This window comes from Garra rufa, chromosome 9 (assembly GCF_049309525.1).
Source record: "Garra rufa chromosome 9, GarRuf1.0, whole genome shotgun sequence".
In the NCBI taxonomy this organism is placed as follows: Eukaryota; Metazoa; Chordata; class Actinopteri; order Cypriniformes; family Cyprinidae; genus Garra; species Garra rufa.
The window spans coordinates 4,060,006-4,083,878 of record NC_133369.1 but is presented as its reverse complement, the minus strand read 5'-3'; the positions used below and the strand labels follow the sequence as shown (position 1 = coordinate 4,083,878).

At 33.3% G+C, this 23,873-nt stretch overlaps 2 protein-coding genes across 2 annotated transcripts in view; both read left to right on the top strand.

The window, feature by feature from the left end:
* LOC141342115 (protein argonaute-1) overlaps positions 1-14,834 on the top strand; it is a 46,216-nt gene extending 31,382 nt beyond the window's left edge. The window contains exons 11-19 of the mRNA XM_073846502.1: positions 433-566; positions 3,919-4,103; positions 4,185-4,344; positions 4,424-4,514; positions 8,380-8,574; positions 8,926-9,060; positions 12,373-12,474; positions 12,559-12,758; positions 13,119-14,834. Coding sequence (XP_073702603.1) covers positions 433-566; positions 3,919-4,103; positions 4,185-4,344; positions 4,424-4,514; positions 8,380-8,574; positions 8,926-9,060; positions 12,373-12,474; positions 12,559-12,758; positions 13,119-13,227 — 1,311 coding nt within the window. The 3' untranslated portion in view covers positions 13,228-14,834. The remainder of the gene's footprint in view (positions 1-432; positions 567-3,918; positions 4,104-4,184; positions 4,345-4,423; positions 4,515-8,379; positions 8,575-8,925; positions 9,061-12,372; positions 12,475-12,558; positions 12,759-13,118) is intronic.
* Positions 14,835-18,704: 3,870 nt separating this feature from the next.
* LOC141342489 (protein argonaute-3-like) overlaps positions 18,705-23,873 on the top strand; it is a 55,865-nt gene continuing 50,696 nt past the window's right edge. The window contains exon 1 of the mRNA XM_073846946.1: positions 18,705-19,289. Within this exon, the coding sequence (XP_073703047.1) occupies positions 19,271-19,289 (19 nt within the window). The 5' untranslated portion in view covers positions 18,705-19,270. The remainder of the gene's footprint in view (positions 19,290-23,873) is intronic.

The window sequence follows — 23,873 nt, the reverse complement described above, 5'->3', positions numbered from 1 at the left end:
ATTATTTATTCAACTTTCAGATGATTAATAAATATCAATTCAAATGGACTCGTTTTGTGCTTCATGGTCACATATTAAAATGATTTCTGAAGGATCATGTGATGCAGCTAAAAATCCACCTTTGATCACAGGAATAAATTACATTTTACAATATATTCACATAGAAAACAGTTATTTTACTTTAAAATAATATTTCATAATATTTCATAATATTACAGTTTTTACTGTATTTTTGATCAAATAAATGCAGCCTCAGTGAGCAGAAAGAGACTTCTTTCAAAAACCGTACAAAATCATACTTATTCTAAAGCTTTAGCTAATAGTGTACGTCACTTTAGATCACTTTAGTGTGGCTTTGACACATCCAGTGTAGCATCATCCTCACCTCCAGTGTGAGATTTCTCATCTCTCTCTCTTTCCGTTGGTGAACAGAATCGTGCCATTGCGACTCCCAACCAGGGTGTGTGGGATATGAGGGGAAAGCAGTTCTACAACGGCATCGAGATCAAAGTCTGGGCCATCGCTTGCTTCGCCCCACAGAAACAGTGTCGGGAAGAGGTGCTCAAGTAAGGAAGCCCTCCTATTGTACAGAATAAAACGGTTTCTGTACCTTCCCCACAGGTTTTCTACAGACACTCACATCTGTTTTGCATTATTAGCATTTTCACTGATGCTACTGTTGATATTCCTTGTTATTGTTTTGTAATATTTTTTGGCATTTTAAGAATTCTGGTTGTTTGTTACTTGATTGATGAAAATCAATTAATTCTAAGTTATTTATTATTATTATTATTATTATTATTAAGTAATTTTGTTTTTTGGTAATTTTTAGTAGTTTTTTGTTTTACACAGCCACGTATATAGTTTTAATTTTTATTATTAGGATTAATTTTAAGTTATTTTAATTATTTTTTTTATTATTATTTTTCACTTTTTTTTTTGCCACATATATCGTTTTTATTTTTGTAATGATTTTTATTATTAAAGTTATTTTTTAATTAATATTTTTTAGTATATATTTTTTTTAATTTTTAGTAGGTTTTTTTACACACCCATGCCCACATATATAGTTTTAATTTATTATTATTTTTTATTATTTTGAAGTAATTTTGATGTTTTTTGGTCATTTTTAGTAGCCACATACTGTGCCCTCCACTAATATTGGCACCCTTAGTAAATATGAGCAAAGGTGACTGTGAGAATAAATCTGCATTGTTTATCCTTTAGATCTTTAATTTGAAAATTTCACAAAACTCTAACCTTTCATTGAAGTAAAACGATGGAAAATGGGGGGATATCTCATTATGAAATAAATGTTTTTCTCTAGTTCACGTTGGCCACAATTATTGGCACCCCTAAAAATTTGTCTAAGTAAAATATCTCTAAAGTATATTCCTGTTAATATTAAAAAAATTTTTAACACACCAGGGTGGCTAGGAGTATAAAATTGTCCGGCCATGACTTTAAATATGTGACTCTGGACCACAAAATCAGTCATAAGGTAAAATTTTACGAAAGTGAGATATATACATCATATGAAAGCTCAATAAATAAGATTTCTATTGATATATGGTTTGTTAGGATAGGACAATATTTGGCCGAGATACATCTATTGGAAAATCTGGAATCTAAGGGTGCAAAAAAATCAAAATACTGAGAAAATCACCTTTAAATTTGTCCAAATTAAGTTCTTAACAATGCATATTACTAATCAAAAATTACATTTTGATAGGTTTACAGTAGGAATTTTACAAAAAATCTTCATGGAACATGATCTTTACTTAATTTCCTAATGATTTTTGACATAAAAGAAAAATCAATAATTTTGACCCATACAATGTATTTTTGGCTATTGCTACAAATATACCCCAGCGACTTAAGACTGGTTTTGTGGGCCAGGGTCACATATGAGGAACACAAAAGCCAAATTCCCTTAATCATCCATCACAAGAAGTAAAACCAAAGAATGTAGTTCTGATGTGCAGAACAAGTTTGTTGAGCTTCACAAAATAGAAAGTGGCTGTAAGAAAAGAGCTAAAGCATTGAAAATCCCCATTCCCAATTAATAATTAAGAAGTTCCAATCAACTAAAGCTGTTTCAAATCTGCCTAGAAGAGGATGTGTGTCTATATCATCCTAATGCACGATAAGGAGGAGAGTTTGAGTGGCCAAAGACTCTCCAAGGACCACAGCTGGAGAATTGCAGAGAATTGTTGAGTCTAAAATAAAGTGATCAAACAGCCCCTACATAACCACATGTTGTTTAAGAGGGTTTCGAGAAAAATCTTCCTGGCTCATCAAAAAACAAACTCCAGCATATTCACTGTCAGACATGATTGGAACTTCAAACAGGACTGGCTTCTATGGTCAGATAAAACTAAAAATGAGCTTTTTGGAAGATAACCCTCCAGATGGTTTTGGTGCAGACATGGATAAAAACGTACCCCATGTACCCCATTAGATACATGGCTTTATGGATTCTAACATTAAAATCAAAATTGTGTCACTGAGCACAGAATGAAGCTTCTACCATGGCCGTCCCAGTTCCCTGACCTAAACCGTCTATAGAAACTCTAAGAGGAAAAAGCACTAACATGAAGCTGGGAAGAGAGAGATTCTGTTTGAAGGAATGGTCTCTGATCTCTTGTCAGGTGTTCTCCAAACTCATTAGACGTTGTTGGAGAAAACTCAGAACTGTTATCTTGGGAAAAGGACGTTGCAATAATTGAGTGCCAATAATAGTGGTCAACGTGAACTACTGTATAGAGAAAAACATTTATTTCATAATGAGATTTCACCCCTAGGTTCTATTGTTTTACTTCAATGACAGGTTAGAATTTTGTGAATTTTTTGTATGAAAGATCAAAAGGATAAATTATTTTCACATCCACCTTTGCTCATATTTACCAAGGGTGCCAATATTAGTTGAGGGCACTGTATATAGTTTATTATTATTATTATTATTATTAATTTTAAGGTTTTTTTAAAGTTTTTTTTTTTACACACCCACAGCCACATATATAGTTTTTATTATTATTATTATTATTATTAATTTTAAGTTTTTTTTATTATTATTTTAAAGAAATTTCTTTTTTTTTGTCATTTTTTGTAGTTTTTTTACACACCCACAGCCACATATGCAGTTTTTATTTATTTATTTATTTTTTATTCATAATTTAATAAGTTATTTTGTAATTATTATTTTTAAGTAATTTTGTTGTTGTTTCTTTTGGTCATTTTTAGTAGTTTTTTTTTTTTTTTTTACACACCCACAGCCACATATGTGACCCTGGAGCACAAAACCAGTCTTAAGTCGCTGGGGTACATTTGTAGCAATAGCCAAAAATACATAGTATGGGTCAAAATTATTGATTTTTCTTTTATGCCAAAAATCATTAGGAAATTAAGTAAAGATCATGTTCCATGAAGATTTTTTGTAAATTCCTACTGTAAATATATCAAAATGTAATTTTTGATTAGTAATATGCATTGTTAAGAACTTAATTTGGACAACTTTAAAGGTGATTTTCTCAGTATTTAAATTTTTTTGCACCCTCAAATTCCAGATTTTCAAATAGATGTATCTCGGCCAAATATTGTCCTATCCTAACAAACCATACATCAATAGAAAGCTTATTTATTGAGCTTTCATATGTTGTATACATCTCAGTTTTGTCAAATTTTACCTTATGACTGGTTTTGTGGTCCAGGGTCACATATATAGTTTTTGTATGTATTTTTTATTATTTTTGTTATTAATTCTAAGTTTTATTATTATTATTATTTATTTTTACTTCATTATTTCATTTATTTTTAGTAATTTTTTTTAGTTATTATTTAATATGAAGCATCACAAATGTTATAATAATAAGAAAAGTTTCCTGCTAATAAACCTGATAAACCTGAAACCTACCTCAGGAATTTTACCGACCAGTTACGTAAGATCTCAAAGGACGCCGGGATGCCGATCCAGGGTCAGCCGTGTTTCTGTAAGTACGCACAGGGAGCCGACAGCGTGGAGCCCATGTTCAGACACCTGAAGAACACCTACTCTGGCCTGCAGCTCATCATCGTCATCCTGCCTGGAAAAACCCCTGTCTACGGTAAGAACGCCTCACATGCATGCAGAGCCACCCTCCTGAGAAATGCCTTCAGATTAATAAACCCACGTTTGATTTGTACAGCGGAGGTGAAGCGTGTTGGAGACACTCTTCTAGGAATGGCCACTCAGTGTGTTCAGGTGAAGAACGTGGTGAAAACCTCCCCTCAGACGCTCTCCAACCTCTGCCTCAAAATCAACGTCAAACTCGGCGGCATCAACAACATCCTGGTGCCACATCAACGGTGAGAGTTTGACTGAAGGCTCTGTGTGTGCGTTTCGATTTAGTTGGAGCGTTAACGCTTTATTTGAATCTTTTCGCAGGTCGGCTGTGTTCCAGCAGCCAGTGATCTTCCTCGGAGCAGATGTCACTCATCCGCCCGCTGGTGATGGGAAGAAGCCATCTATTACTGCTGTGAGCATATACACACAAGCCGCATTTGATCACTTTCAGCTGTTCATATAAAGCATTTTGAATGAGAAATGTGCAACTATCAGAGTGTTTTGAAACCGTAGTCAAGTAGACAGAAGGCTGGAAAGCAACCAATGTTTGTGCTATTTTTAAGTGCTGTTTAGAGGCAGAAATCCAGTTTGATATTTCGATTCAAACTTATTTAATTGAAATTGAAATTCTGTTCTGAATAGCAAACAATCTGTATGGTTTTAAATGAATTATTACAGAAAATATTCAGAAGTATGCGATTTAAGTATTTATATTCTTTCATATTTCTAATATAGTATAGTAACACATTAGTGAGCAACTTCACAGCTTCTGTAGAGAAAAACATAAACATCTGGTTTATGCAACAAAAATAGTCTGGCATCAAAATGAATTAATTCAGATAATAGACAAAAAAATAAAAATAAAAACACAGTTTGGGGTCAGTAAGATTTTCTTTGAAAGAAATTTATTTAACAAGGATGCCTTAAATCGATCAAAAGTGATTTTTGAGATTTCTGAAGGATCACGTGTGAAGACTGGAGTAAAGATTATGAAAATTCAGCTTTGATCACAGAAAAAAATTACATTTTTTAAATAATTTACAATAGAAAACATTTATTTTAAATTGTAATAATAATTCACAATATTTACTGTGTTTTTAATCAAATAAATGCATCAAAAGCATTGAAAAAATCTACTTAATATCTTTTGAATAGCAATGTACTCTACCAGTGAAAAGTTTCTGAACAGTAAGATTTTTTATGTTTTTAAAAAATCTCTTCTGCTCACCAAGCCTGCATTTCTTAAATCCAAAATACATCAAAAAAAGTTCCTAATCTTATCAGCCTAGAAACTCGCAGCTTTGCATTTCCACCGGTCTTAGTACACGATATAACTACAGAAGAGTCAAATTTTAAATAGGACAAATATGGAAACTCGTTGATCATTTTTGAACGCGTTGCTACTGGTCTAATAGGATTCAATGATCTATGCTAAGCTATGCTAAAAGTGATATCGCCAGAACAGGAGAACGGCTGAATGGATTTCAAAACGGTAAAACTCAACTTATTAGCTCGGGGGGGAGTTGGAGAATGAGCCTATTTCCAAAAAAAGTGGAGTGTTCCTTTAACGATCTCGGGAGTTTCGTAACAGTCGGTGTTATGTTGGAATTGACCTATTTTTCGGTGGTCTTTAGCAAATACTAGATTTATATAAGAAGGAGGAAACGATGGTGTTTGAGACTCATAGTATGTCATGTCCATGTACTGAACTGTTATTATTTAACTATGCCAGGGTAAATTCAGTTTTCCATTCGATGGCACCTTTAAGCAACTTCCTTGAATTGACCGGTCATCAGAAGTATTATATAACGAGAGCAGCTATTATTGATGTAGGACATAATGAAGTTACATAAACCCTTCTGTAAACCCAACCTGAGCCGAAAGCCACTTAATTTAAGTCTCATCCCGAAGCCTGTAATTACCAGCCGGCTGCTCTTTGTGGCCGAGTGCCGCCCAGTTTGCTGTACTTAACGCCGCTGACAGCTCCAGAAGTGGCTCAGAACACAGGCGGAGTGAAAGGGAGGACGCGCCGGAGGTGGGCAGGACAGGATGGGAGCTTTGAAAAGGGAAAATGGCTCGCCGGTGACTCACAGACGCAAAGGAAATGATGTCACCTCCCGCCCTGTGCATGCAACCACTCGTAAGCGTGTGCTCTTTCGGCAGTTGCCAAGCAATGGTGACAAAGGGCTGAGTCACGCAGACGGACAGCGAGAACATTTACAGAGGCTGGAGGATGCGGAGGGAGCGGCAACAGGCCCAATTCTGTAGGGAACGTGAGGTGAACTGCTGACGACAGACGGATGATAATCATTTGCTTTTTTTGCAACTAGGGGGCAGCAGATTTGTACCTTCTGTCTTGCATTGTTGGGATTTTTCACTGATGCTTCTCAACATGCGTTGCTCTGATGTATCACATTCTTCCTTGCATATTTTTTTGGGGGTAAAAATCCATTCCAAAAGTCCACATTTGCCACATTTGGCAACTGGTTGTTTGTTTTTCTCATGGGTTGGTTCTTGTTGCAAGCAGTTTTGGCGGTAACGCATTACAAGTAACGCAAGTTACATAATAACATTACTTTTTCCAACTAACTAGTAAAGTAACGCATTACTTTTTAAAATATCTGAGCATTTTTTTTTTTTATTGAATTAAATAAATATTTATTGTAATAAATATTATAATATTAAATATCAAAAAATTACTTTTTCTAATGCTTTCCCCCTCCATTTATTGATTAAAAGCTCTCCTGTCTCTGTGTTCACTGCTAAAAATGCTTTTCTTACTTAGATTTTTTTTTGTGTTTTTGTGTTTCCAGCCAAAATATCTAAAAATTCTCAAACCAAGGAAATTCTAGATGAGTAAAAATTGTCTTGTTTTCATAAAATACAAGCAAAATAATCTGCCAGTGGGGTAAGAAAAATAATCTTGTTTTCTGTTTGAAATAAGTCTCTTTTTTATTTTTTTGCTTTTGTTCTTTTGATTTTGACTTATTTTTTCTGAAAACGAGACAATCATTTTTACTAATCAAGAAAATAGATTTAAAAAAAAAAAACGATAATTTTGCTAAATAACACCTTTCTTCCTCGGCTGGGATCATTTAGGGCTCTTTGAAGCTGCATTTAAACTGCATTTTGGAAGTTTACACTCAGGGCACCATAGAAGTCCACTTTATGGAGAAAAATCCTGAAATGTTTTCTTAAAAAACAATTTCTTTACGACTGAAGAAAGAAAGACATAAACATCTTTGAAGAAAAGGGATTGAGTATATCTGTAAATTTTTGTTCTGGAAGTGAACTTCTCCTTTTAGTAATGTTAACAAAACATTTCTTTTATCAAATTTTTTTTTTTTATCTTTTTGTTCATCAAAGATTCCTGAAAAATAAAACCTATCACAGTTTCCACAAAAATATGAAGTGCACAAGTGTTTTTAACATTGATAATAATCATAAATGTTTCTTGAGCAGCAAATCAGCATATTAGAATGATTTCTGAAGAATCATGTGACACTGAAGACTGAAGGAATGATGCTGAAAATTCAGATTTGATCACAGGAATAAATTACATTTTAGTGTATATTTAAATAGAAAAGAGTAATTTCAAATTCTAATAATATTTCACAATTTTACAGTACTTTTTTGATCAAATAACGCTTTAAAGAATTTGCCGAAAACAAATGTGACCCTGGACCACAAAACAAGTCTTAAGTCGCTGGGGTATATTTGTAGCAATAGCCAAAAATACATTGCATGGGTCAAAATTATTGATTTTTCTTTTATGTCAAAAATCATTAGGAAATTAAGATCATGTTACATTAAGATTTTTTGTAAAATTCCTACTGTAAACCTATCAAATGTAATTTTTGATTAGTAATATGCATTGCTAAGAACTTAATTTGGACAACTTTAAAGGTGATTTTCTCAGTATTTAGATTTTTTTGCACCCTCAGATTCCAGATTTTCAAATAGATGTATCTCGACCAAATATCGTCCTATCCTAAAAAAACTATACATCAATAGAAAGCTTATTTATTGAGCTTTCATATGATGTATATATCTCAGTTTTGTAAAATTTAACCTTATGACTGGTTTTGTGGTCCAGGGTCACAAATAAGATCATACTGACCTTAAACTGCTAAATAGTCGCTTATCTGATCAGCGATGACTAAATGCACATATCTTGTTGTCAAGTTAACTCAGGATTTGTTGATCATTTTTATTAAACCTTATTTTTAATGCATTACGTTATTATGATCTAACTCTGCCGTGACTCATCTGTGCAGGTGGTGGGCAGTATGGACGCTCATCCCAGCAGGTACTGCGCAACAGTACGAGTTCAGCGGCCCAGACAGGAGATTATCGAAGACCTGTCCTACATGGTGCGAGAATTACTCATCCAGTTCTACAAGTCCACCCGCTTCAAACCCACCAGAATCATCTTCTACAGGGACGGCGTACCAGAAGGACAGTTACCACAAGTATGTCCTTTCAGGAATCTCTTCTGCTCTTCAAGACTGCCTTTATTTGATCAGAAATACTGTAAAATTGTGAAATTTTCTATTTAAATATTTTTAAAAATGTAATTTATTTCTGTGATGAAATTCTAAATTTTCAACATCATTATTTTAGTCTTCAATGTCACATGATCCTTCAGATATCATTCAATCTCATATTTGCAGCTCAAGAAACTGTTCTGATTATTATATATTTGTTACTAATATTTTCACTGAAACTGTGATGCATTTTATTTTTAAGGATTCTTTAACGAATAGAAAGTTCAAAAGAACAGAAATCTTTTGTAAGATTATAAATGTGATGTTGTTGTGTAGATACTGCACTATGAGCTGCTGGCCATCAGAGACGCCTGCATCAAACTGGAAAAGGACTACCAGCCGGGAATCACCTACATAGTAGTGCAAAAGCGTCACCACACCCGCCTTTTCTGCGCTGATAAATCCGAACGAGTGAGTTTCCAGAGAACAACACTTTTAAGTTGACATTTCTAGAAGCAGAGAGTAGACTTTTAGTAGCCTATCGTTGATGCACTGTTTTTTCTTTATAGGTTGAATTTGATTTTAATTAGTTTTTAATTTTAGTTCTAATAATTTTTTATTTTTTTTATTTTATCTTTTTAATTTTAGTTTTAATAATTCATTTTTTTGTCATTTTTATTCAGTTGTATAGTTTTTATTAAGATTTACCTTCAACTTAAATAAATAATAAATGTTGCCTCCCCAACTAACTAAAATAAAACAGTTTTCATTTTTTTTATTAATGAAAATGTTTTCATGGTTTTAGTTATTTTAAGTTATGTTAAGATACAATAGCCTAAACATATACAATTAAAAAAATTAAGATGGAAATTTTTTATAAAATAATACATTAAATAAAAAATAGAATTAGTAAATAAAAATGTAAATACAACAAAATGTAAATTTAATTCAGTAGTTATTTCAGTTAATGTTTATTTTATTTCAAGTCATGAAAATGTTTTATAGTTTTAGTTTATTTCATTTAAGTTACTTTAGTACTTAATTTTTTTTTTTTTTTTCTTAAGGGTAATTTTTTTTTATACTGAAAGTGGCGAAAACTTACATATTGTTCCTTTAAATGTAGTTTTAGGCAAGATAGCAATCTTATGGAAGCCCATTTCCGCCAGGTAAGAATATAAATAAAAAGTCTAAATTATGACTATAAAAAACTATGACCTAAAAAGTTGACATTATGACTGAAAAGTCAAAATGATGACTTTGAAAAGTCGAAATTATGAGATAAAACAACTTTTGCAGTCATAATTTTGACTTTTTATCTCATAATTTTGACTATCTTGTAATTATGACTTAAGTATGTCATAATTTTGACTTTTTATCTCATAATTTTGACTGTCTTGTAATTATGACTTAAGTATGTCATAATTTCGACTTTTTATCTCGTAATCACAACTTTTACAGTCATATTTTTGACTTTTTATCTCATAATTTTGACTATCTTGTAATTATGACTTAAGTATGTCATAATTTTGACTTTTTATCTCATAATTTTGACTGTCTTGTAATTATGACTTAAGTATGTCATAATTTTGACTTTTTATCTCATAATTTTGACTGTCTTGTAATTATGACTTAAGTATGTCATAATTTTGACTTTTTATCTCATAATTTTGACTGTCTTGTAATTATGACTTAAGTATGTCATAATTTCGACTTTTTATCTCGTAATCACAACTTTTACAGTCATATTTTTGACTTTTTATCTCATAATTTTGACTGTCTTGTAGTTATGACTTAAGTATGTCATAATTTCGACTTTTTATCTCGTAATCAACTTTTACAGTCATAATTTTGACTTTTATCTCATAATTTTGACTATCTTGTAATTATGACTTAAGTATGTCATAATTTCGACTTTTTATCTCATAATTTTGACTGTCTTGTAATTATGACTTAAGTATGTCATAATTTCTACTTTTTATCTCGTAATCACAACTTTTACAGTCATAATTTTGACTTATCTCATAATTTTGACTGTCTTGTAATTATGACTTAAGTATGTCATAATTTCGACTTTTTATCGTAATCACAACTTTTACAGTCATAATTTTGACTTTTATCTCATAATTTTGACTGTCTTGTAATTATGACTTAAGTATGTCATAATTTCGACTTTTTATCTCGTAATCACAACTTTTACAGTCATAATTTTGACTTATCTCATAATTTTGACTGTCTTGTAATTATGACTTAAGTATGTCATAATTTCGACTTTTTATCTCGTAATCACAACTTTTACAGTCATAATTTTGACTTTTATCTCATAATTTTGACTATCTTGTAATTATGATTTAAGTATGTCATAATTTCGACTTTTTATCTCGTAATCACAACTTTTACAGTCATAATTTTGACTTATCTCATAATTTTGACTGTCTTGTAATTATGACTTAAGTATGTCATAATTTCGACTTTTTATCTCGTAATCACAACTTTTACAGTCATAATTTTGACTTTTTATCTCATAATTTTGACTGTCTTGTAATTATGACTTAAGTATGTCATAATTTCGACTTTTTATCTCGTAATCACAACTTTTACAGTCATAATTTTGACTTATCTCATAATTTTGACTATCTTGTAATTATGACTTAAGTATGTCATAATTTCGACTTTTTATCTCGTAATCACAACTTTTACTGTCATAATTTTGACTTTTTATCTCATAATTTCGACTTTTTATCTCAATCACAACTTTTAGTCATAATTTTGACTTTTTAACTCATAATTTTGACTGTCTTGTAATTATGACTTAAGTATGTCATAATTTCGACTTTTTATCTCATAATCACAACTTTTACAGTCATAATTTTGACTTTTTATCTCATAATTTCGACTTTTTATCTCATAATCACAACTTTTACAGTCATAAGTTTGACTTTTTTTATCTCATAATTTAGACTCTTTATCTTGTAATTATGACTTAAGTATGTCATAATTTTGACTTTATTAGTCATAATTTTCAACTTTTTATCTCATAATTATGACTTTTAAAGTCATAATTTTGACTTTTATCTTGTGATTATGACTTAAGTATGTCATAATTTCATTTTCTAAGACATTAGTTTTTTTCTTACCTGGCGGAAATGGGCTTCCATACAGAGTATGTGAGCGGAGCGCGGAGTGGAGCGGTGTGATTTTGAATGGAGGGAGGAGCGGATTTTTGAAAAGTCGGAGTGTCGTGGTTTTCACTCGCTCCAAGAGCGCTCCGCCACCTCTCCATCATGAGTACAATTCATGCCAACGTTACGGTCCGTAATAAAACTGCATATTAAGCAAGAATTCACGTGTTAAACATGTATAGCTAGCTTGATAGAGATGGATCACTCAAATCAGAAAGAATGTGAAGGCTATGATGACGGCAATGGATGAGCGGTAAATTATAGTTCACAAGGCATTAGTTTGTTCATTCTAGATACTGAATATTTTCAGGTGAAAGCATGATTTAAACAGGTACAGCACTTATTCACACGCAGTCGCTCTGTCAATAATGCATTAAAACAAATGTAATGGTATCCGATTTCGAATGAGCAGAAATCTGTAAGAAATGCAGCGATCCGTAGGTAAAATAACTGACGAAAATGTAATTTTATTTCATTACAAACTTTGCACTGCATTAAGCAGCAATTATACTCTTTTAATGCTGAGAATGTTATTAGAGCTCCACTCCGCTCACATACTCTGCTTCCATACGATCTTGATTCTAATCCCTCTGTTTTTGCTCAGATCGGAAAGAGTGGGAACATTCCAGCAGGAACAACGGTGGACACCAGCATCACGCATCCATTCGAGTTTGATTTCTACCTGTGCAGTCATGCAGGTATTCAGGTGAGCACAACAACTCGCTACAAACATTCAGTCGTGGCTGTATGCCTTTGATCGTGTTTTGACATTCTGTGCTTCTCGTCTCAGGGCACCAGCCGACCTTCACACTACTACGTCCTGTGGGACGACAATCGCTTTACGGCTGACGAGCTGCAGATCCTCACCTACCAGCTGTGCCACACATACGTGCGCTGCACCCGCTCCGTCTCCATCCCCGCGCCTGCGTACTACGCCAGACTCGTGGCTTTCCGTGCCCGATACCATCTGGTGGATAAGGAGCATGACAGGTGAGAGCAAGATCGTGAGAAACTGTATTAGCTATTTAAAGGATTACTCCACTTCCAAGATACAAATTCCCTGATAATTTACTCACCCGTTTTTTTCAGGAATACATACAAGTGTTTACTTGTGTTATCTTTGATTAATATTTAAATTAGTTTGAAGATCTGAAACAGTGCAAAAAAAAAAAAAAAATCAGCAAGGGGGCCAACACTTTTTCACAGCACCGTAAGCTTTAAAAGATCAGTATTTATTTGAAACGGAAATCTTTTGCAATATTATAAGTGTCTTTACTGTCATTTTTAATCATTTTAATGCATGTAATATTAGTTTTTAAGTCATTCTTCATCTCATCTCTGTGTTTATAGTGGGGAGGGCAGTCACGTCTCTGGTCAGAGTAACGGTCGGGATCCTCAGGCTCTGGCCAAAGCGGTGCAGATTCACCACGACACCCTGAGGACCATGTACTTTGCCTAAGCAAACCTTTGCCACGCCGGACCGCTACACACCCCTCGAGCCAGTTCACCGGGTGCTACCAGTCCTACAAAAAGCCCAACATGGAGTCTCACACTTTGAGTTTCGTTGAATCTGGCAGAACTATGCTCTTTTTTTAATTTAATCGTGTATTATTGTATACTACCTTCGCACTCCCACATGTACGTATGTATGCAATACGGAGGGAAGGAACGCAGACGAAGCTGTCGTTTTGTATGCCACCACAAAGCTGCCTCTTAACCTGACGCCAGAGTTCAAACGTCCGGAGTGGAGGGATCGTTGTTACTTCCTTTGGAATTATTTTTATTGTTGTGAAATGTTTTCGTTTTTAAATTTTTATTTTTGTGAATGACATGGTACATTAGCACTTAGTTTTTAGTTGAAAGACACCGGCAGGTCAGCGTTTACACGTCGCAGAAGAAGCGCAGGCAGTGATCGACTGTAGCATACGCCGCAGATGCAGGTGTCTGGGATCGATTTTAGACTCGCCGTTAGTTAAAGAGTGGCCGAATTAGCGTAACGATAGATGGACCACCGAGTGCATCAATGCATTTGCACTCTAGCATCAGCATAACACCGAAACCAGCATTACGCACCAGCCAAACGGTTAAAAGGGGCCCTTGTTTGTAAAGCGTGCATTTTTCTGCACTTGCTTCCTCTGTGCTCTTCTGGAAATGGATGATTTTGCTCTTTTTCTTTTTTTTACTTCTGGTGCACATAAATCTTCCTGAATTTACTGGAATAGTTCACCCAACAATGACAGTATTTATTAATCATTTGCTCACCCTTGGATTTTTTTTTCCTCTTCCATGAAACAGAACAAGCTTTTAATGCAAGTATTTTAATGTAAGTGTCGTAAAACTGCTTGACTCGCAAATTATAATCCAAGATTTTTGAAGTCATATTTTAGATATGTGTAAGAAAATGATCCAAGATATTATGAACTATTTTTCAACTTTTTGTTTTTAAATGTGGCTGTAAATTAGATTTGAAAGCTGGGATGAAGTAATTAGTTAATAATGACTACAATTTGGGTTTGTTGCCTACATAAATGTATCATATGAATTCAGAAGTTTTTTTTAGTTTTACAGCATAACAGAATATATACAGTTGAGGTCAAAAGTTTACAGAATCTGCAAAATGTTAATTATTTTACCAAAATAAGAGGGATCATGCAAAATGCATGTTATTGTATATTTAGTACTGACACGAATAAGATATTTCACATAAAAGATGTTTACATGTAGTACACAAGAGAAAATAATTTAGAAAAATGACGCCTTTCAAAAGTTTTCATCCCCTTGATTCTTAATACTGTGTTCTTTCCTGAATGATCCACAGCTGTGTTTTTTTGTTTAGTGATAGTTCATGAGTCCCTTGTTTGTCCTGAACAGTTAAACTGCCTGCTGTTCTTCAGAAAATTTTTTCAGGTTTCACAAATTCTTTGGTTTTCCAGCATTTTTGTGTATTTGAACTCTTTCCGACAATGACTGTATGATTTTGAGATCCATCTTTTCACACTGAGGACAACTGAGGGACTCTTATACAGCTATTACAGAAGGTTCAAACACTCACCGATGCTTCAGAAGGAAAAAGGAAAACTTTTGTACAAAATAGAGATGTGTGCATTTTTCTTATTTTGCTTAAATTAATAATGTGTTTTCATTTAGTACTGCCCTTCAGAAGCTACAAAAGATACATGTTTCCAAAAAGACAAAATAAGTTACATTTACCCTGATCTTCAAATTCAAAAAGTTTTCACCCCCCGGCTCTTAATGCATCGTTTTTTTTCCTTCTGGAGCATCAGTGAGCGTTTGAACCTTCTGTAATAGTTGCATATGAGTCCCTCAGTTGTCCTCAGTGTGAAAATCATACACTCATTGTTGGAAAGGGTTCAAATAAAACCAAAGAATTTGTGGGACCTGAAGGATTTTTTCTGAAGAATAGCAGTAACTGTTCAGGAACAACGATCATCTCATGAACAACTATCAATGAACAAAAAACACAGTATTAAGAATCAAGTGTATGTAAACTTTTGAACGGGGTCATTGTTTTATAAATTCAACTATTATTTGCTATTATATCTTATTCAGGTCAGTACTAAATAAAACAACAACATGCATTTTGTATGATCCCTCTTATTTTGATCAAATAATTAACATTTAGCAGAGTCTGAAAGGAGGATGTAAACTTTTGACCTCGACTGTCTAAATTAAATATATATAGTTTTTTCATTGCATTTTTGGGTGAACTTTTCCTCTAAACCTTTTCTTCCACTGGCCTTTGTAAACGAAGCAATACAAGGTCACCTTGAGCTGCACGTCATGTTTAAGACGATAGTAGAGAATGCATTCGACTCCTACCGGGAGCTCGAACAATGCAAGTAAGGCTGTTTGTATATAGTGAGCCTGTCCTCTCTCTCCCACACAGGCTCATGAAGGCCGATGGGTCGTATCACTACACGCTCCCACCCGTCATATCGGTTCTGCATTGTTTTGGAACGTGCCGTTGGTAACACTGCCACATTCCCTTCCCAACAAGCACATTTAACACTTGCCAGTATCATTGCACCTTTTACCCTCGCCTGACGCCCGTCGGTGCAGTGAGCATGCCGGAAAACGCCTTTTCCGCAGGTTAGGGGAGCATTATGCCATGTAATCCTGTCGTACGGTGGATGTATGAAATGCATGTTTAAACTGAGTTTGTGTTGTAACTGAAGCCTCTTAGTAAGCATACCAAGACTGAGCCCGTACTAACATTCGATGCCATACTTTTCTCACCCGTTTGCCTTAGAATGAAAAATCTGTCATGATGAATTCTGGATGTTTTTTCTCTCCACAGCTGCATACAAAAAACACTTCATAGGGTGAACAAGTAATGACAGAGTTTTCATTTTTGGGTGAACTTTCCCTTTAAGGATATAAAATGTGGATGAGAGTCTCCACAAGGTGGTGTTATTGAAAGACTCGCCTCAAAGCGCCTGAAACGGTTTGTTGAAATTCAATAGGATTTTAACCATGTTTTATTTTTAACTCATGTTTATGAAGTGTATACAAAGACATGCCTTTATATATTAGGTTTTACCAACCCAACGAGGTGATTTTTATTGATGCCCGCTGTATAATATTGATCCGGTCTGTCCTAGACGAAGTATTTTGATGCAGTACTTGACTCTCGGAAGCCACAGCACCTCGTGGGTGATGAAGAAGATGGAGGTGCGCCACGGCGTAGAATTGGAGAGCGAACTTCACCCGACCTCAACGTTTAAGCAATATTAAGCCACTGATAAAGAACAGTCCGTATCATAGCACTTCCCAATAGATTCAATGAATGAACACATAAGCAAGTCATTTTGGCTCTGTATGTAATAGTGAGAGGACTTTGTTCGGGACGATTATTTTTTAAAGAAAATAAAGTTGTTTTTTATTAAATACTGTGTGGCAGTCTTTTGTCAATCCTGGACTTTTTTGTTTTTCAGACACTACCAGGATTTTTTTTTTTTTTCAAATCTGAATTTAAAAATCTGAGTTTTCTATCTGAATATATTTTAAAATGTAATTTATTTCTGTGATCAAAGCAAAATTTTCAGCATCATTACAGTCTTTAGTATCACATGATCCTTCAGAAATCATTCCAATATGCTATTTGTGCTGTTTAAGAAATATTTTTATAATTATTATTATCAATATTTAAAATAGTTTTTAACATTATACACTATACCATTTTTTTTTAAATTAATGATTTAAATTGATCAAAATTGATGATAAAGACATTTATAATGTTACGAAAGATTTCTATTTCAAATAAAGAAACCTGAAAAAAATTCTACTCAGTTGTTTTCAACATAATAGTAATTATAAATGTTTTTTTTTTTAGCAGCAAATCAGAATATTAGAATGATTTCTGAAGGATCATTTGAAATCACGGGAATAAATTGCATTTTAAAATATATTCAAATAGAAAAGAGTTATTTTAAATAGTAAAAATATTTTACAATTTTACTGTTTTTGCTGTGCTTTGGATCAAATGCAGGCTTGGTGAGCAGAAGAGACTTCTTTAAAATAAAAAAACTATATATTAAAAATATTTGATTGGTAGTGTACATCTAATTATCCTGAAGTAGCATGCATTAAGCTTCAAAAATATGACATTTCCAAGATAAAACACCAGACTTAATATTAAAAAAGCAAGTTTAATGCTTTAATTCTAATCTTTAATGCATGCTTCATAAGACCACAGATGTGATTGGAGTCAAATTTGGTCTTATGTTGACTTTAATAATTGCCATTTTATGTATCCATTGTAAAAATCACTCTTATCATCTATTGTTTTATTAAATGGATCAACAGTGTTATCAGTATTCAGTAAAGCCTAAGTTATTGCACTGAATTGAGTGCTACAGTTTACATAAGAATGGTCTTACAAAGGATTTTATGAAGATAAGTGAGGCCTAATAAGTAAATAACTCTTATCATATTATTAGGCTATTATACTTCACATGATCAGTTTTTTATTCAAGAAAATTAATAATAAAAAATTACAGACAGATTCTTTAACATGTATATAACCAAGAAAAAAACATTCAGAGTTCAGAGAATATTGAATTTAATGTTTTTGTGATGTAGGCCCAATAGAAACATTAGCAAAACGTTCTCAATAATTTTTTTGCAAGCTGATAGATAGATAGATAGATTGATAGTTTTACAATTTACGAAAGATTTTACGAAGATGAATGAGGCCTAATAAGTAAATCAATCTTATCATATATTATTAGGCTATTATAATTCATGCTATCAGTTTTTTATTCAAGAAAATTATTAGTAAAAAAGAATCTGTTTGTAAATTAACATTTATATAACCAAGAGGAAAAAAAAATAATAATAAAAAAAAAATTATATATATATATATATATATATATTTCTCCATAAAAAAAGAGAAAAAAATATATATATTTTTTTTAACTGAACAGTTTGAACGTTCAGAATATATAGAAATAACGTTTTTATGATGTAGGTCTAATAGAAACATTAGCAAAACGTTCTCAGAATAGATAGATAGATAGATAGATAGATAGATAGATAGATAGATAGATAGATAGATAGATAGATAGATAGATAGATAGATAGATAGATCGTTTTACATTTGACGAAGGATTTTACGAAGATGAATGAGGCCTAATAAATTGATGATGATGATGGTGATGATGGACACTCAGAGAGGCTGCCTCAAACTCCGTCCCTTCCCTCGCGTGCTCGCGCTTCCCCTAGCAGCCAATCAGCGCACGGCTCCCGCGGCAGGTCCGTGCGTCGCGTTCGCGGAGGATCAGACGCTCCATATTTAGCTGTAGCGAGTCTCGCAGAGGTTCTGAGTGTCAAGAGAAACCCTGTGAGAGAGTTCAACTCCCAACTTATTTCATGTCACCGCCGGTGTAAAACGAAGGGAATACGCGCTATCGACAAGCCTCGAGCCTCTACTTCGGAATTCATGGAATATCGGGAACATTCGCGGACGGCGTTTCACGGGATTTTTCCCCTCACAGATGGGAATGTAGCTTAGCTGGTTAGCCTGGCCACTAGCAGTAGCAGGCTAGCCGTGTCGAAGAGCGGAGGCGACATAAGTTGACTTTTACTCGCAGTAGCGTCATAACACCTCAACAAACCGCCTCAGTCTTTCCAAAGACGCGTTTCTGAAGGCGTCGCCGTCACAGAAACAGCGATTCGGGACTGTATTCGGTCGGGTTGAGGGGAACTTCTCGTCTTAGCTGGCTGGCTAGCTGGCCGTCACGTCAATCTGTCAACCGAACCTGAAATCCCGACCGAATAGTTCGAGTCACATACGGAGTCACCGAACCTCCCCCTCCTCGGCCTCTTCTGATATAACGTTACGGTGGATTAGGAGCCTGTAAACCGGGAGGAGACGGTAGTGTTGGGTTAACGGAACCGGTTCGGGTGGCCGTCGGGACCCAGCGGAGTTTCTGAAGTTCGTTACTGCGAGCCGGGGACGGAACCGGACAGAGACCTCATGAATGGAAATCGGAACTACAGGTGTGTATGGTTTTGCCTATTTTGTCCACATCTGGCTGTTTGCAATGACATGACAATGGCTTGGATGGATATATGTATGATTTTGACTTGCTTTTAATATTATGAGACATATAAAATAAATAAAACTATGTACACTAACAGTCAAAAGTTTTAGAACAGTAATATTTTTTTTAAAAGAAGTCTCTTCTGCTCACCAAGCCTGGATGTTTTTGATCTAAAGTCCAGTAAAAATGTTATAAGTATTTTACTATTTAAAATAACTATTTTCAATTTTAATATATTTTGGAATGTAATGTATTCCTGTGATTCAAAACTGCATTTTTAGCATCATCACTCTAGTTTTTATTTGAGACAAATGCTGTACTTCTGAACTTTCTATTCATCAAAGAAACCTTAAAATTATACTCTGCTGTTTTTAACATAATATTAATAATAATTGTTTTTTGAGCAGCAAATATTTGGATATTTGAATGATTTCTGAAGTATCATTTATAATGTTATAAGGGTTTCTATTTCAGATAAATGCTGTTCTTCTGAACTTTCTATTCATCACAGAAACCTAAATAATATACCCAGCTGTTTTCAACATAATAATAAATGTTTTTGAGCAGAGTATTTGGATGATTTCTGAGTGTTAGTGCGACTGGACAAATGATGCTAAAAATCAGCTTGGAAATCACAGGAATAAATTAAATGTAAAATGTATTCAAATAGAAAACAGCTATTTTAAATTGTAAAACTATTTATGATATGTTTGCTGTACTTTAGATCAAATAAATGTAGGCTTGGTGAGCAGAAGAGACTTCTTTCAAAAACATAATCTTTTGACTGGTAGTGTACGCATAATATTATATACATATATTTACTATTTAAACATTTATGTATGATGAGCATGGTTGTAGTTGAGCAGGTGCTTGTGCTGTTTTGACATTATGGTTATACTTCATTGCACAATTAAACCAGCACCTGTATTTGACATCTATAAGCAGTGACAACCACAAACTCTCACAACTTGTCTTCATTGGAATCATCATGTTTATTTAAAACCTTTTTAAGCTTATTTTTGGCACTTATTTTTGCTTGAAGTATTCCCAATGGTCATGGAAAACCTAGAGATATCTGGGTATTTTAAAATTACAGGCCTGGGAATGTCATGAAAATGATCAAATCTTGGACATTTTGTAGTGATTGTGAAGTAGTATTGGTCTTGTGTGGATGGTGAGCCATAGTGAGGTCTAATTATGCTATTTTGTGTCTTTTTTTGTTTTCTCCAAACGATTCATAAATTGGTCTGAATGATTCAATAGTAATTCGGTGTGAATTTGACTCTAAGTTATGGAAGTTCATTGTTTAAAATATGTGGAAACCCCATTGCCAAGGAAAAAATGCTAATCATTTTGACCAGTATTTTTTCCTTTAACTACATTTTTTAAAAAGTGTGATATTTGGATAATTACTTCACCTTTTATTAAATAACTATTCTTCCTTGAATAAAAACTTATTCCCCCGGTTTCACAGACAAGGTTTAAGCCTAATCCTAGACTAAAATGTAAATCTGATCTGTTTCAACTGAAAGAAACTTGCACTGACTGATCTTAAAATATATCAGTGCCTTTGCTTTGTCTCAGGATGCACATCGGTAATGTTTTTTTCTAAGCAAATTTATAAAAAATTACTTAAATGTCCTAATTAAACTATGGCCTAATCCTGGCTTATTCTAAACTCTGTCTGTGAAACCGGGCCATTAAGTCTAGTTAAAAATAAACTAATTAAAAAGAGGTTAGGACAATCTGGTGGACATAAAATCAAAATATTGAGAAAATCGCCTTTAAAGTTGTCCAAATGAAGTTCTTAGCATTGCATATTACTAATCAGAAATTAAGTTTTGATATATTTACGGTATGAAATTTACAAAATATCCTCCTGGAACATGATCTTTACTTAATATCCTAATGATTTTTCACTAATTTTGACCCATACAATGTATTTTTGCCTATTGCTACAAACATACCCGTGCTACTTAAGACTGGTTTTGTGGTCTAGGGTAACATGTTTTTATTGTTATGTCTAATGATTGTTTAGCCGTTGTTGTGTCAAAAAACTAAGAGAGTTAATTTCAAGGTAATAAGGTTATCAGACACTCCTCTACCATAATCCTGTTGGTCATAAAAAGTAAGGATGGGTCCATTTCTGCTTGTAAGTGCCTTAAAAAGCTTTTCCACTTCAGTTCTCATTAGGACTGCTTTGACTGTACCATAGTCAAGTGTTTCTGTGAAATCCTGAGTTGATGTTTGTACTGTTCTCGATGCACGTCTTGTTGTGGGGTGGTTTAGATCAGAGCAATTATCTCATTGTGCCTCATCGTGGGCATTTTAAAGGCTGACTATGAGTCATTTGGTGATGTGATGAAGCACTGGTCAGACATGATGGGGTGGTTTGCCTCATGTTTCCGGCAGTAAGTGGGTTAGAATCAAGTCAGACGTATGACCTCTCGTAACCTCAACTGACCTGAGGGTCAGAAGTTCATCCCTGGCAAAGATTTCCCGTTTTTAAGAGCACTTCCCTAAATTTGCGTATTCTTATTTCCATATGGCTTGTTTTCTTGAATGACATTCGTTCTGTGTTGACTAATCAGGTGATATTTCAGGGGTCTGCATTGTGTGTCACCTATGGAATACCCCCATCTGATGGGGCTTTGTCAAGAAAGGCATTGGATTTTCCCTTGGAACATGTTCAGTGGTACTGTTTATTTCTGAGAAATCAACCTATTTCAAGATTGTATAAAATAATGTGTCTTTGGGTTACAGTGGTTGGTTGACATGAATTTTTGCAGGTATGCCAGCCTGTGAATTCCATTTTCTGGATTCAAAAAAAAAAAAAAAACCTAACATATCTAATTAATTAAAATCTTGAAACTTTATTAAATAAAAAAATATATAAAAAATTTAACAAAATGACACTTTTAGGGTCTTTTGAAATCTGTTTTAATTTTCCCTCAGATTCAGTTTTTTTTTCTTAATTCTATTTATGTTTTGTCCAAAATAAATTTGTTCCATTTTAAGTTTTTCTGGATTCTGTTTTAATGGTTAAATTAAGTTTTATTAATCAAAAAGAGTGTTTTAATTTAACAACAGTTTATTAAGATGGTATTTCACCTAAATAAAATTTCTCCCAGTTTTTTACATTTTCTGGTTTCAATTTTCTTTAGATTAATTTTCTAATTTAATTTAAATTTTATGAATGAAAAAGCAAATCTAATTAATTAAAAAATTGTTAGTGCCATTTGAAATCTTTTTTTCCCCCAAATTCCGTTTTACTTTTTCTCCAAAATTAATTTTTGTTCCATTTTAAGTTTATACAATTTATTTATAACTTGTATAATCAAAAAACAATTTATTAAGATGGCATATTACCTAAATAAATAAAAAAAATGAATTTGGGGAATTTTCAATTTGTTTTTTTAATTTAAGTTTTTCAAATTTTCTGGTTTCAATTTTCTTCTGCCTAAAATTGTAATTTAATTGAATTTTTATTAATGAAAAAAGCATATCTAATTAATTAAAATATTAAAACGTATATAATTTAACATTTTATTAAAAGTTTAACAAAAATTGCAATGTTAGTGCCATTTGAAATCCTTCATTTCCCCCCCAAATTCTGTTTTATTTTTTCTCCAAATTAATTTTATGTTTTGTTCCAAATTCATTTTTTGGGATTGAAGTCATGAAATGTATAGAATTTAACAACAATTTATTAAGATGGTGTTTCACCTAAACAAACAAATAAATAAATAAAGAAATAAACAAAACAAAAATGGAAAAATCCCCAAATTCAGTTCTTTTTTTTTTCTTCAGTTTTTCAAATTTTCTGGTGTAAATTTTTTTTTCTGCCTAAAAATAATTAATGAAAAAAGCATATCTAATTCATTAAAATCTTAAAATGTATACATTTTTTTTTTTTTAGTTTAACAAGTCTTTTATTTTTCCCCTGAATTCTGTTTTAGTAATTTTTTCCATTAGAATTTTTCTGCATTCTCTTTTAATGATTAAATAAAATTGTATTAATCAAAAAGCAAGTCTAATTATTTGAAATCAAGAAATTGATACAACAATTTATTAGAAGATACAAAATTACAATTTTTGGGGGCCTTTGAAATGTTTTATTCTTTCCCAAATTTCATGTCTGTCTTTTCCAAACTTTTATTATGTCTCACAGTTTGTCATTTGTAGATGTTTATCCATCCAAAATTTGCCAAATGGTGTGACATTTCCTGTTATACCGTAAATTCCATGTTAATGACTGGATTCTGCGGTTCACTGGATTCTGTGATTCCATCCCTATGAGTCTGTTCATCTGTGCTGTGGGCAATGACCGTGAAGAGACCTAACCTGTGCGGTTTTATCAGGTTTGATGCTAAAAATGGCATAGCTCGAGGTGTTTAATAACACCAGATGTTTCCTGTCGCCAATCTAAGAAGGGCCACTGCCGAGGGGAAGCCCCCGTCGTGTCTCATTTTGAGGTAGTGCTACAGGTGGGTGGGTACAGGCCAAAATGATGTCGTTTTCCCGCGCAGGTTGCATAAAC